Genomic DNA, 15,910 nt, shown 5'->3' with positions numbered 1-15,910 from the left:
TTTCAGTTAGTACCTTAAAGGTACAGACGGCAGCTATTAGTGTGTTCCTCCAGTTTTCTCTCCTGGAAAATCCCACTATAGCCAGATTTTTCAAATCTATCTCTAGGGCCAGACCAGTAATGGTGAGAAGTTGTCCAACTTTGGATCCGTCCCTAGTACTTCAAACTCTGGTAGAATTTCTGTTTGAGCCTCTGAGAAGTATTTCAGTTAAGTTACTTACATTAAAGACTATGTTCCTTATAGCTGTTACTTCAGCTCGTAGGGTAAGTGAGTTGCAGGCCCTATCAGTAAGGGAGCCCTTCCTCATGATTTTTGAGGATCGAGTTGTTTTACGAACCGATCCAGGTTTATTGCCCAAGGTGGCAAGTACATTCCACTTATCTCAGGACATTGTACTGCCAACCTTTTGTAGCTCGCCACAGGGTGACCTAGAAAGAACTTTTAGTTTTCTAGATGTAAGAAGGATTCTCTTAGTCTATCTTGAGGTCACCAAGACCTTTAGGAAAACTGATGCCTTATTTGTCCTCTTTTCTGGAGTCCACAAGGGGAATAGTGCATCTAAAGCCACATTGGCTAGATGGATAAAGCAAGCCATCTCTGAAGCTTACAAAATTAGGGAGGTTCCTACACCTTTTTGTTACTGCGCACTCAACTAGAGCCTTGTATACGTCTTGGGCTGAGAGGCCTGGTACCTCACCGGAACAAATTTGCCGGGCTGCCACATGGTCGTTAATTGACCTTCATTAAACCTTATCGCCTGGATCTCCTATCGGCTCAGGAGCAGGCGTTTGGTCGTAAGGTCCTTCAGGCAGTTGTCCCTCCCTAGACTAGTAAGTTCTGGCTCATTGTCTCATGGGCTGTCCTGGAAGACGCTTGGAGAAAAGCTGAGTTAGACTTACCGGTAACTCCTTTTCTGAGAGTCTTCCAGGACAGACGGATTCCCTCCCGGTTTTGTCTGAAGTTATGTGTATTATGCATATGTTTTGCAGGGTCCTACGGTTCTTGAGAAGACTGACATGGGCCTGAAGGACCGCCCTTTTATCTGGTGGGGGTAACGTTTTTCCTGTCCTGGTAGGAGGAGCCCAAGGTCTCATGGGCTGTCCTGGAAGACTCTCAGAAAAGGAGTTACCGGTAAATCTAACTCGGCTTTTTTTTTTTTTTTTCTTTTGAGTGTATATGTGTGTAATAATAAATACAGTATATAGATATATATATACAATTTATACTCTGCTAGATGGTAGGTACCATTCAATACCCTAATTATTCCAGTATCTTGACTGTATCTGTCTGCATCCTGACAGTTTTTGTGTCCCAGCCTTGCAATAGGTCAAACTAGGCACGAAAAGCTACCCGTTGGAATACGAGAGGGGGGTGTACTTTCTCCTCTCCCACCCCCTTTTTAACCAGGAGGCTAGAATACTTTAGTAGATTTTCACTATTAAAGCAGTAATTGCAGGACACGTGACAATACAGATCTGGCACATTATGGGGCCTTCTTTGCAGCAAGAATTGTTGTAGTTTAGTACATTTTTCTTTTAAAGTGGAGTAGCAGTATGCAGTATACTGCATCTGAGCACCAAACATGCCATTTGATTCATTTTTATTATTCAAAGCAAACTCCCCCATTCATCCATCCCTCCATGCTATTTTGTTGAAAAATACCACCCTAGCACTTCTAGCCTCAGCCATCATGAGTAAGGGCTGATGATTCATGTAGGATTTACTAATTGGGATCCATCTGCCCTTAGCTAAGGCATGAAAGCAGGAGGAAGTGTTTTAGCTGAGGAAGCCCCTCCTCCTCCTCTCTTGAAGACTTCTGGGATAAAAATGTAAAAAAAAGGTAAAACAAGTAAATACGATATACTTTCATATCTATTTACCTATGCTAGCAGCAAAAGGATTAAGAATAGTCAGAGTTGATTGAGAGAGTGAATTTCCACTTAAGGGCCCTTTCACACTGGGACGGGCATCGGCGGTAAAGCGCCGCTATTGTAAGCGGCGCTTTACCGTCGGTATGCGGCCGCTAGCGGGCGGTCTTACCCCCCGCTAGCGGCCGAGAAATGGTTAAAAACCATCGCAAAGCGCCTCTGCATAGGTATAGCCGCGCCGTCCCATTGATTTCAATGGGCAGGAGCGGTATACACTCTGCTCCTTCACCGCTCCGAAGATGCTGCTAGCAGGACTTTTTTTTACCGTCCTGCCAGCGCATCGCTCCAGTGTGAAAGCCCTCGGGGCTTTCACACTGGAATGAAAGCAGCGGCACTTTCGGGTCGATTTGCAGGCGCTATTGTTACCGCAATAGCGCCTGCAAACCGCCCCATTGTGAAAGGACCCTTAAGGAGTGAGGTGAGGGATAGAGCTGTGTCTTAATTATCTAATGACCATTGCAGATCTATGTCCTAATCCACAATGTATTTTCACAACTAGGTATAGAGCCACTCTATAACTTTAACTGTGGAGTGTTTTTAAGAGAAATTCATAGGTACTCTCTGGCATGTACATTGTTAGGAAAGATTCTCCCAGAAAAATAACTAACAACCAGCTGATTTCAGGTAAGAGTTTAGACTTCATATGTACGTCTATGGACGTTATTACACTAAAAGGCTGTAAATTACTAAACAGGTTCCACTCCATTAGTGAATAAATACCTACACATGGGTGTTTATTAGCTACAGTTTTTTTCTGATTTCCTAGAGGGTAGTAAATGCATGTAATGATGTTTGTTATCTATTTGTTCACGTAAATGCTAAAATGTGGCTTTCTAAAAAAAACGGAAATAGCAGACTGTAGCTTCCAAGAAACCACCGGTATAAACATTGGTCATTAAAAGCATGCTAAAAAAAGCAGTGTGCAAAAAAAACATACCTGCCCAAAATAAAAATCTGTTGATCAGTTTAAGAAGATTTGTCAAAGGCTGTTTCTGACCATTAACCTCCTGGAAAAGCATTGTTTTATCCAATTTTTGTGTAGGAAAGTTGACTGTGTTTCCTTGCTCCCACAGTATCTACTATTGCAGTATATGGATGGTGTTTTTAAAGAGGAGGTCCAGCCCCCCCATGAAAAATTAAAAATCAGCAGCTACGAATACTGAAGCTGCTGAATTTTAATATATGGACTTGCTTGTCCACGGAGCCCGCAATATTGGCACCCCAGCCGATCTTCAGGTCGGCTATTGGGTGCAGCCGCCGCCAATCCTAGTAAAGGAAACCGGCGCTGCACTTTCTAATTGGTCCAGCGGCGGAAGAAGGAGGAGGGGGCCGGACTTCCGATAGACCAAGCCGCGGCCCCGGCTTCTAGAAGTGGGGTGTACGGTACCTGTCAAAAAACAGGTACCCGTTTCCGAACCCAACCCCCCCCCCCAACTGAAAGGTGTCAAATGTAGCATCGGAGGGGGAGCGGGGGGAGAAGCTGATAAGCAGAAGTTTGACTGGAACTCCGCTTTAATGATTATTAATAAAGTGAATGCAGTTTTTAAGTGTGTTTGTTTTTTTTTTTTTTTGTTTTTTTTAAACTGATCATTTTTGAAATTTTGTGGTAATTTTTTGTTTTTTACTGTTTGTGTTTTTTTTTTTTTTTAATAGGCTATTTTGGTTTTTTGCTGGATTTATGTTCGAAAGTATCAAAGTCGTCAAGAGAGTGAAGTGATTTCAACTATTACAGCAATATGTTCACTTGCTATTGCTCTGATCACCTCTGCTCTGCTGCCTGTGGATATTTTCCTTGTCTCTTTTATGAAGAACGAAAATGGCACATTTAAGGTACATTTTTGTTGTGTGTGAAATTTATATATAACTCAATTAAATATTAAAATATATTCAATGATTATCTTATTTTTTTTAGAACGGTAGACCTGGTCATTTTGTTTGTCCCTACCTCTACTTTTATAAGTGCTAATCTAATGTATGTAGCTATTGAAGTCCTGTTTTTGACTCCTCTCATAGCATCCAGGATCCATTATCTGTAAATCCATTAGTTGTATGGAATGTCAAAACTTTAAATTTATAGCTGGTGGTCAGTAATGTTCCGTATCTGAGACTGACAAGCATTTTTTCTTATACAAGAACTGTTTACAGCACTCAACAGTTGCCTGTGTTAGTCTTGAAAAAAGGAACTTTCTTCGCTATTTGAGCAATTTGTATTTTTTGCATTCTTCTTCTTCCCCTTTTTTCCTTTTTTTTTTTTTTTTTTTTTTTTATATTGCTTAAAACAATATATTTTCTGAAAGCAGAGACCCTGAAGAATAAAATAAATATATACCAAACATTTCAAGCCTTCAAATTGTATGCACTCGTGTAATGATGAAAAACACTGATACCAAAAGTTGTCCCATCCTTACAGACAAGCCTTTACAGGTCACCAATTTAGAGTTAACCGCAAATAATGGCCTTTAAAATTCTTTTTTTTTCCCCTCCTAAATCGATTGTTTACTTCAATACCTAATATCTATATGTGGCAATATGTGTTGTGCAGTTGATGTTTACATACACATGGGTGCCCTTTGACCACAATTGCAATTGCTTGTGTGCGCAGGGCGATAGGGTTGCTTTAAATTTTTTGTTTATTTTATTATTTTATACAGTGTGTGTGTGGTGGGTTTTTTTTTTTTTTTTATTCCTTTTCCTATCGCAGCAAGCCCCCTATGTGATGGCATTCACAGACAACCGGTTCTATTTATGTAGACCTCATCGATCTATTATATCCCTATATTATATCCCTATTGTCTCTTCCACCCTTTGCTAAAACCGATCAAGCGGAAGGTCGGCTATACACTGAGCAAAATTTGCACGATTCCCCTGTCAGCACAGACAGTGCTGACGGGGGAATCGGCAATTCTCTTCTCCTGGCGGTAGGAAGTGAGTGGGGGAAGCTGGTTATAGCGGCCGCTAGCGATAATCGAAAGCGAATCTGGCAGGCTGGTTGCACCCAAGTTGATCGTACATTCAGCCTGGCCATTAACTGTTTTTAAATCTCAGCTTGTTCCCGCTGAACTGATCGAAGATCGAAATGTGTATGGCCCACCCTTTTTCTGTGAATTACCTTTACAGTCCTTTAAAAGTGATCAGGTGGATCTATATATAGCCACTCTATCACTTTTACATAAAAGCTGCAACTGGCTGAACAGATTGCTAAAGAATAACTAGAGGCAAATCTTCTTGCGCCATTGCTGTCCGTGCCCCTGCTGGGGAGATTCACCCTAGTTATTTGTCCTGTTTACCATTATCATTGAAAGTGAAAGTAAAAGATAATTCAAAATTTTGGGTATCCTCAGAAATGTAATAGAGGGGAAACCTTCCATGGGGACACTAGTTCTGGTGACCTGGGGGTTCCCAAGGAATTCCCTTAATTTGCAGGGATTTGCTCTCTCTTCCTGGCTATGGGACAGGAAGTGTAGGGAAATATTTGCAATGGGACACAGATGGCATAAAAAAAAAAAAAAAAAAAAAAAAAAAAAATCTGGCAGGGGTTATAACCCTCCCTTGCTCTATCCAGATTGTTTGGGGTGGGTGGAAGTTTTTTGCCTGTAGTTCTACTTTTAACAAGCTCACAGCTTCTGCGGCAGTTTGTTTTAACGCTACTAAATATAATAGCGTAACCTGTATTGAGTTAATAAATAACAAATATATTTGTAAATTTTAAATTGCCCCTTTTTTTTGAGAAACAGTGAAAATCAGACGTACGCAAACATTTATTTAAAAATCTGGGGGTTTTCCTTTTTTCACTTACAGCTTTCAGAATTTGTAAAAGATTCCCCCCCAACCCTATATTTTCTGAAAGCACATAGGCAGTAGAATAAAAAAGAAGGTGCTACTGATTTTTAAGGCACTGCGATATTTGCGCATCTGTTTATCAAAACCAATATTTTCCACTAAAAGTCATTAATAGTGGATTCATACATGGCAAAAGTTAAAACTGTATTGAGTTAATAAATAACAAATATTTGTAATTTAATTTTTTTTTTTTTTTTTTTTTTTTATTGCACCTTTTTGTGAAATGGTGAAAACTGAAGGTACACAAAACTGTAAATAAAAACATTTACGCTAAAATACCAGGGGTTGCCATTTTTGAACTTGCAGCTTTCAGAATTTGAAAAGACCCCCTCAAACTAGACCTTTTTTTGAAAGCATATTACCTGTAAAATAAAAAAAAATTCAGCTTTTTTTGGGCCCCGCAATAATTGCGCAAATGTTCATGAAATCGCTATTTTCACTAAAAATACACTAAAATCGTAGTACACATAAACACAATGTAACTTACAAAATTCCTGCTAAATTACTACTAAAGCATCGTTCCCATGTAGCATATTAAAGTGTACGCCCATGGAGGGTCATGTTTACCTGCACAGGTAATATAGGCAGTCCCATTTCTGTAAATTTGGATGCAACGGCTGCACGGGCATAGCTGCTGTTCCCAATCTGACATCTGTGTGGGACCCCGAACGCAGACAGTGTGAGCTCAGGCACATGCAAGCGGACATACATGGATGTAAAATTGGGAGCAACGGCTCTGTTCATGCAGGTGCTACATCCCAAATAACATCAATGGGACTGCCTGCACAGAGATGCACGGAACACCTGTGGATCCCTGTAAAGGTAAGCTATGTATTTTTTTTAATTATTATTATTATTATTATTATTATTATTATTATTATTATTATTTATTATTCACAATTTTATAGCGCCGAGAGTTTACGCAGCGCTTTACAATGTAGAGGGGGGGACAGCACAATTACTGTACAGTTCAATACAGAAGGTACAGGAGGGCCCTGCTTGTAGAGCTTACATTCTAAAGAGAGAGGGTGGTGGTACAAAAGGTAAAGGATGCGGGGAATGATTTGATGTGGGTGTGGGATAGGCTGTGTATGCCCCGTGTGAACAAGGCCTTAGGCCCCTTTCACAGAAGCGGAACGATCGGGTATGCCTGTCCATTTTTCAGGTGGGTCTGATCAGACCACCCATTGCTCTCTATGGAGAGACTGATGTAAATGGACTTGTGTCTGTTTACACCCGCCTGCATCTGATTCAGTCCGCTAAAAACAGATGGATGGGGATCCCATTCCCCATCCATCTAGCAGATCGGAGTGGATGGTACCTGATGGAAATGGACAGGCGGTCCGTTTCCATCCGATACCGATCGGACCGGATTGTGTCCGTATATGCTCCGTATAGGCAGAGAGGACGCAGACCTGTCTTCCGCCTGCTCAGCAGACCGATCCCCCACTAAGCAGGCGGATCTGCTTGACAGAGTCCACTCCATGTGAAAAAGGGGTCTTGCCAGGAGCAGTCGGTCCATTAGGGGCGCCGGACTCATACGTTTTTTTTGTATGATTTTTTTTTTTTTTTTTTTCCACATGATTACAGCCTGAGGCTCTAATTGGCTTGAAAAAGGTTGGACTCGGGGCGCAGAGCATTGCACCCCGAACCCACCCACTTGTGACCATAGTGAATTAATCTTCGCTGTTGTCTTCCGGCTTCTCCTCCTTGCCAATCGGGATTGATCGGGTTGGCCGGGAGGAGAAGCTAAAGAAGCCGAAGAGGGGCGAGTGCGGGGGGATGACAAATTGGACACTTTTGACACCATTGACAATTGTACAGCGATCAGTGCTATAAAAATGCACTGATCACTGTATAAATCTCACTGGCAGGGAAGGGATTAAAACCTAGGGGGCGATTAAGGGGTTAACGGTGTTCCCTAGGTGTGTTCTAACTGTAGGTGGGATGGGACTGTCTAGGAGGAGAGAGAGATCTGTGTTCATACTTGGTATGAACACACGATCTGTCTCTACTCCCCTGATCCCGGTTCTCACTCTGTCATGAGCACCCCCGGGCACTCGCATCGTCTCCAAGCACGCGCCCCTAGTGTTCAAAAGGCGAAGCGACGCAAGGTAACGTCTTTTCGCCCAGCCGTGCCATTCTGCCGTAGTAAAACTGTGGCGGCTGGTCGGCAACCAGTTAATGCAGTCTGTGCATTAAGATAAAAAAACCTTCTGTGTGTAGAAGCCTCCCCAGTACCCCCTAATTACTTACCTGAGCCCCATATCTTTCCAGTAATGTCCACGAGTGTCTCAGCTGTCTGGGACTCTCCTCCTGATTGGCTGAGACACAGCAGTGGCGCCATTGGTTCCCGCGGCTGTCAATCAAAGTCAGTGAGCCAAACAGGGGAGGGGCGGGTCGGGGCTCCATGTCTGAATGGACACACGGAGTTGTTGCTTGGATGCACCCATAGCTTGCTGTGGGGTCACTCGACGGGAGGGAGGGACCCGAGTAGAGGAGGATCTGGGCTGCTCTGTGCAAAAGCAACTGCACAGAGGAGGTAAGTATAACATGTTTGTGTGTGGAGTTTTTATTTTTTTTGTTATTTTTTTAAACAATACTTTACAATCACTTTAATTTAGCCTGTTCTAACGCATAATAATGCTTTGCTTGTATTACGACAATGCATCATTTAAATGGGCCTCAATTGGTAAAGGATTTTTAATACTGTCTTTACCTCTTGTCTGGGGACACTGGTGAAACAAAGTGGGGGAACATTTCCACTGACACACCAATGAAGATTGATGCCTCCCTTCTCTAGGGGAGAAAATGTCTGTTAACAATTGGGAGCAATTGGCTGACCTTGGTAAATATTTAGCAACTTTTTTTTTTTTTTTTTTTTTTCCCCCTTAAGACTGACTTCACCCAATTCTCACAGTTCCAAAGAGATCATACACATACATAGAGAAGAAAAGGTGTCTCTAAGGGGATCAAAAAGAAAATGTAATAATTTGAGCTGTGATCCAACAAAACTGCTCATCTACAAATTATTGCCAGGACAAACACCATTTGTTGTATCCCAGCTTTGCACCTATTAGCTCTATCACGTCACACTAAATCGTCCCTTCTCTGTGTTGCTAAAAAAGGAGCTCTTCTTCCAAAGAGCAATGAAGTGTGCATGCAAGCAGTAGTAAACACTTGACACAAGCTGAGACCTTTCCTCACGTTATGCATAACAAAGTCAAGTGTTTTGGATGTAGTTGCATTTTAAGGAAACCTTTTTGCTGCATTGAAGGAGCACTATAATGTGTTTACAAATTTTCAGTCAATGTTAAAATGTTTACTGCTACAGAGATGCATTCTGTTGTTTTCCAAGAAGTCTAACCAGCCTAATAATCCAAGAAAGAAGAAGATGGGGAGGGAAACATATTGTCCAGTGTTTCTGTGTGACCTGGTTGACAGAGTTTTGTGTGAAGATGAGTGGAGAGGGGCAATAACAGTCATTCTTGGGAACTGCTACCCAACCATACGTGTGTGTGTGTTACCTAAGGCCTCCTGCACATGACCAAACAGGGTCCATGCAGCTTGCGGAGCCTATGTAATGACATTCCCGGGGCCTGCTGTTGCCACATACAGCCTCCCATTTAGATGCATTTGAAGAGGCGATTGTGGGTGGTTGTGTGCTGGGCATTCCTCGGTGCACAACCCTGTACAGCTTCTAATGCACCTCAATGGACAGCTGTACACGGCAGCAGTGGATCACGGAAATGTCATTATGCAGGCTTTGCATGTTGTACGGCTGTGTGCATGAAGCCTTTTTTGTGCTGCCTGACTAGACTGACAGATTGTGTGGAGAAAGAGATGGACAGGAAAATGCAGTCACTGTGGAGAATTGCTGCCTGATCAGAGTGACAGACCTATCTCGAGATCAAGTTAAGTTAAACAGTAATTGTGCAAAATTGCTGCCTGACCATATTAACAGACTTGGGTGGAGAGATCAGGACAGTAAAAAACAGTCGCTGTAGAGGATTGTTGCCTGACCAGGCTTAAGATATACAGTAAAACACAGTAGACTGACAGACAAATGTGGAGATAGAGGTACAATAAAACACTGTATTTGTGGAGAATTGCTGCCTGACGGGCATATGCGGAGATGGAGGTACAGTTGAACACTAATTGTTGAGCTTTACTGCCTGACTAGACTGACAGACTTGTGCAGAGAGATAGGGACAGTAAACCAGGCTTAAATGGAGCAAGCACTACAGTAAAACACAGTAATTGCGGAGAATTGCTGCCTGACCAAACTGACAGACGTGTGTAACGAGATGGGGGTAGTAAAGTATATTCTTTTTGCAGACTTGCTGCCTAACCAGACTGATGGACTTGTGTGGAGGGAGAGGGACAGTAATGCAGTCACTGTGCAGACTGGCCAGACTGATGGACCTTTGTTGATAAAGAGATGGGGACAGTAAAGTAAAGCACAACCACTGTGCAGAATCACTGGCTCACCATATTGACAGATTTGTGTGGAGAAGAAGGGCAGTTGAGATTTGAGCAAAGTGATTGTACAGAATTGCTGTCTGACCCTGGTGTTTTTTCTTTTGGTCCCTTGTCTCTGTCTTGGTGTCAGGAACCATAAACCAGGCAGAGACAGAAAATGCAGTTAAAATCACACCTTTAATTAATGAGCAAAACACAGTTCAGGAACGTAGTCAAAAACTGAAGCCGGAGTTTCGATGCCAGAGCGAGTAATCGGACGAGCCTGGATCAGGAAGCCAAAAGTTGGCGTAGTAAGGAGAAAAAACAGTAACAAGTATCGGAAGAGAAGTCAGTAGGCCAAGTCAAATACACAGACACACACTGGTGATCATAGAGCGTGCAAGGGCACGGAGGAAATGAGCAAAGCTGTTTAACCGCTTTCGGACAGCCCACTGTACATATACTGCAGCAGGGCGGCCCGGCTGCACAAAATGACGTGCCTGTACGTGATTTTTTTGCATGCAGTGCAGGGGGCGCGCACCGCCGGAGCGCTGCTCCAGATATGATTGGACACAGTGGGAGCGATCCCCCGATCGTTCACAAGAGACACGACACCACTGATCTGTCAGTGAGGAAAAGGGAGATCTTCTGCTTCAGCTAAACTGAAACACGATCTCTGTTTTCCTCCAGTGAAACCCCCCCCTTACAGTTAGAAAGCACCTCCCCTAGGACACACTTAACCCCTTGATCACCCCCTAGTGTTAACGCCTTCCCTGCCAGTGTCATTTATACAGGGATCAGTGCATTTTTTTTATTTTTTTATTTTTAGCACTGATCAGTGTATTGGTGTCAGTGTTCCCAAAAAATGTGTCACTTGGGGTCAGATTTGTCTGCCACAATGTTGCAGTCCTGCTAAAAATCACCGATTGCCCCCGTTACCAGTAAAAAAATAAATAAAAAAGCCATAAATCTAACCCATAGTTTGTAGACACGATAACTTTTGTGCAAACCAATCAAGCGCTTATTGTTTTTTTTTTTTTTTTTTTTTACCAAAAATATGTAGCAGAACACATATTGATCTAAATTAATGAAGATTTTTTTTTTTTTTTATTGGCCATGTTTTATAGCAGACAATAATGAATATTGTTTTTTAGTCAAAATTTCTGTTCTTTTTGATCAAATACCACCAAAAAAAAAGCCCTATTTGTGGGGAAAACAGGACATCAATTTTATGTGGGTACAGTGTTGCATGACCGTGGAATTGTCAGTTAAAGCAACGCAGTGCCAGATTGCAAAAAATGACCTGGTCATTTCGGGGCTCAAGTGGTTAAATAACCAAAAGGGCCTGGCTGTAGGCTGGACTAATGAGGCAGGTAATAGTAACCAGGTTAGTCACTGTGGAAACAATGAGTGGCTAATGATTAACCGACAGCTGAGCAGCCTCTGTGCACTGAAAGAAAAGAGCTGTAAATAGCAGGAGCCCAGCCCTGACACCTGGGGACGACTGTTCTCTCATTTCTTGTCCTGTTATCAGTGACTGGAATCCCCCCCCCAATAAAGTGAGCTAGGAAAAATCTTTATACATCCTTCACACTATCTCCAGAATTTGAGAAAATGGATGGAGATATGCTATCATTTAAAATTTATAGGTATCCGCTGTGGGTGTACCATTCCCCACATTCTCCTACTCTGATTGCATAGTTGCACACCTTTAAATGAAAGCTTATGTATCTATACTTGTATAGTACATAGTAGAAAAAAATGCTTACGCACAGCAGTGAGATTGAAGAGTTGATACATTCACTTCTCATTAACACCCAGTCACAACAAGTATGTCATATCTAAGCACAATTCAGAGTTCATACACATTCTATTGAAATTTGATCTTGCTGAGCCTCTATGCAATTTATTCCTCCTTCTATTCTCCACAGCATCATTCCGTCTCCGTCTCTGAATATAATATGAGCATTGACCAAGTTGCAATGCAAATAGAAACTTTTCCTCCAGCTTATAGAAATTCTGTCTTTCCCTTTTTTTTTTTTTTTTTTTTTTTTTTTTTTTTTTTTTTTTTTTTTTAATGCTAGGTGGAAGCCATCTTCAGGAAGCAGAGCTAAGGCTCTATCCTAGGTGATCATTCTAATGCAAAAAGTGCATCTTGAGGACTTGTTTGCATATATCATGATGTATGTCTCATACCTTGGCATGGGTACAAATGGCACCTGGAAGGATTCCGCCCATCCCTTGCTGATCTAATTTTCCTTTACTGACCTGTATCACTGATAGTCCAGTTAAAATAAAAACAAAAGTTTTTCTGTTTTGATTGTAATTATCACCACATCCAAACCTTGGGTGATGAAAGGAGTGCTGCTTTCCAGTGTCATTTAAACAGCTTTGCGACAAATCCCTTTTAAAGCAGCTCTATCTCTATTCATAATTAAACTGGTCGGATATAAATTGCAGGTCCCTAGAGGTCCAAGAATGACCCAGCATTCGGCACAAGAAGTTAGTGTCACTAAACCCACATAATTTAAAAAAAAAAAAAAAATTTCCAATAAATGGTGTATTATATGCTGTTCATTCTCACTCCAGCCACTATAGATTTGTTTCATGTATTCTGCAAAAAACCTAGTTTGTCCTGCTGTTCTCTATCTCCACCTTCAATTCATGTCCCCAATTTGGGTAGGGATTTTGCAGCTGTGGTAGCAACTCTGCACATGCTCAGTCTTCAGTGAGTTTCTATGTTGAGCATTTTCTCACTATCACATCTGAGCAGCCCATGTGACTACCTGTATAGAGTCACACATGTGGGCGTATACACAGTGGTAAATGACAGCCCACTCCCTCCCTCCTCCCCCATGCCCACTAGCCAGCTAAACACAATGGGGGGGAAGATATTGCACATAGATTAATGGAGGCTTTACCTCCCTCTTTATTTTTTTATTTTTTTATTTGTTCAAAACAAGAATACATGAAGTACACTATTTCCAATGAGGCATTATAAGAACCAATATGATTACAAGTAAGAGCAACTGTTGAGGTAAGGTAGGGCCGATATCTGAGTTGGCACTGTATTCCCTGTGTGACACTCAAGCTTTTTGAAATCTGAACCCTAATGGGTTCACACTGTTCCGGGAGAGCCACCCCCAAATAACCAGAGAATAATTATCACCATGGTCAAGCATTGAGCTTTGCATATGGAGAAGGGGTTCAGGTGCCTGGGACATAATCTACAATATTTTACGTTTTTGGCAGCCAGGAAGGGGACCTTGGGTTGTTTCCATGCTTTGGCTATTGTCAGCTTGGCACCTAATAAAATAAAGTGGATCGATTTGCGGTTGGTTTTGGAAGTCGTGGAGATTCGTGTTGAGGGCAATAGCTGCGGTTCTTGGACCTGGAGGTCCATCACTTTTTGGATCAGGGCAAACATCCTGTTCCAGAATGACCTTATTCTGGGACATTCCCACCAAATGTGGGCCATAGAGCCTATAAGTTGACACCCTCTGAAGGGCTTGCTGTGGGATACATGGAAGCCAATTTGGCAGGGGTGAGGTACCATCTGGTCATTACTTTAAGGCTAGATTCAATTAGGGAAATGTTCCTATTCCCCTAAAAGGCTCTGGAAAAGGATCCCTGCCACTTCTCAAAGTCTCAATGTATTTGAAGATCTTTTTCCCATGTGGCCATATACAGAGCTTTGCATGACTGGTGGACCAGTGACTGGTAGATAACAGCGATTCCACCCCTCTGTTCTGTGGTCTGTTTACACTATATTTTGTAGGGTGTGAATCTTGGTGGGGCGGGTTTCCCCTTCCAGATTTTGTGGAGAAAGTGTTGTATCTGATCATGAAATCTGAAATGTTATGAGGTCGGGATCTCCAGTTGCTGCATGCAGAATTTCAGGGAAATTGGTCCAGAGGAAGTGAAGAAGTGTCCGATTCGATACAACCACTTGTCCAAACACCATTTTAAATGATTTGATATCTTGGCCAGGGATGAAGTCTGGATTGTTAAAGACATGGGCTAGGGGCCGGAATTCAAAGGTCAGGGAGGTCCCTGTTCTCATTCTATCACATAGAGTCAGGGATTGCAAGAGGATAGGTGAGATTATTGGGGGTCGCTCCTCAGAGGAGACCCATAGTAAGTAGTCTAAGGTGAAGGTAGGTGCTGCTTGCCTCTATTTGTATCCAGTCCATTTTTTCAAATCTGGAGTAAACCGTGGAGAGTTGTGCTAGTCTTGCTGCTTGGAAATACCATAACGTGCGTGGTTCTGGATACCATAATGTCCAGTTTTTCTATGACTTCCATTCTTGATCGAAGGTTAGCAAAATCAGATTTGATGCCTCTTGTGATTTGGTCTGCTGTGTTGGCCAGTCCCCTCTCTAGAAGGTCCGAGAGTTTGAGGAATAAGTCTGCCTGCGGTGTGGATGGGTCATGGTCAGGCATGTCTGGGGATGGGGTTGCATGGAGGTGGTGTAGTGAAGGCCCGACCGGGAACATGGTGTATTCCTCCATAACGCTGCCCAGCAGGGACTCTGTGGAGGCTGGAGAAGGAGCCAGGAGGGCTATGGGCTGACTTGGGCTACCTGGGAGTAGGTGAGGGTTGTTGGGGCTGGAACTTGCCTATTATTATTATTATTATTATTATTATTATTATTATTATACTTTTGTGACAAGCAGCAGAGGACTAGATGCTGCTCCTGCTTATGTGTTTCCTTGCAGACAAGCTGGGAAGGAGCTGGGTTATGTGGCAGCTGTATATCGATTAGTAAAAAGGTGCTTTTAGATTATTATTTTTTTTAATTAAATAATTACAGTGCTATCATCCACATACAGACCTAGAAGGGAAATTAAACAGGGTGTTTAGTATCACTTTAATGTGGCCATAAATGATTTGTTGTGTTGTGTGTTTGTGTTTTTTTTTTTTCCCGTTCAGCTAGTAGGCTAACACAAAAAACGATTTCTCCATCCACACAAATGAGGCGGATGAAGGACTCTCCACTGATATGTTTTCCAACATTGACCAGAAGTTGAGCTAATGATCGACTTCTCCCAAACAGGAACAGCCACAAATTAGGCTGGTCCCTGCTGAGCTGGCCAAATTTTAATCCATCTTTGGCCAGCTGTAGAGGATTTGGCCTCTGTTGAAGCACCCCTACATGCCTTCACTTTATAACTGTCCATTTTTTTTTTTTTGTTTCAGGATAGTGTCCGAGAACTCAAACACATAGAAAATTAAAATTTGCTTTGAACTGTGCTTTGTCAACCTTCAGTTAAATTACTGGATCTTTCTTTTGGACACTATTTGCCAAAATGTATTTTTTCAGTTGACCATTATCCTAAGGTTTATAGATGGGTAGCGGTTATAGAAATAAAGGGGGCACTTTAGTGTAATGATCGGTGTCATATTTATGGCATGTCACTGTCAAAAGGGCAACTCATCAGAGCAAGGCTTTAAAAACGTTATATCATCTATTTAATCTGCTTTCAGGTAAGCCCCTTTCTAAAACATACATGTAAGAAAATCGTTCTTGACCCCATCTATCTTTTGAAGCTTTGTCTGTTTTTTGCTTCCTTTCATCTTTTTAAATTCCGGGAGAGAGAGGTTCTGAACACTCTAAGCTACTTTCCAGGTGCAAAAAAAAAATGCCTATTTGACCTTGTATGTTATCAAATCTGCGGGT

At 42.1% G+C, this 15,910-nt stretch overlaps 1 protein-coding gene across 1 annotated transcript in view; it reads left to right on the top strand.

The window, feature by feature from the left end:
* LMBRD1 (LMBR1 domain containing 1) overlaps positions 1–15,910 on the top strand; it is a 393,083-nt gene that overhangs the window by 20,382 nt on the left and 356,791 nt on the right. Inside the window, exon 2 of the mRNA XM_073626738.1 lies at positions 3,582–3,758. Coding sequence (XP_073482839.1) covers positions 3,582–3,758 — 177 coding nt within the window. The remainder of the gene's footprint in view (positions 1–3,581; positions 3,759–15,910) is intronic.

This window comes from Aquarana catesbeiana, linkage group LG04 (genome assembly GCF_042186555.1).
Source record: "Aquarana catesbeiana isolate 2022-GZ linkage group LG04, ASM4218655v1, whole genome shotgun sequence".
Classification (NCBI taxonomy): domain Eukaryota; kingdom Metazoa; phylum Chordata; class Amphibia; order Anura; family Ranidae; genus Aquarana; species Aquarana catesbeiana.
The sequence above is the reverse complement of the archived record's forward strand: the minus strand, read 5'-3'. Positions and strand labels throughout refer to the sequence as shown.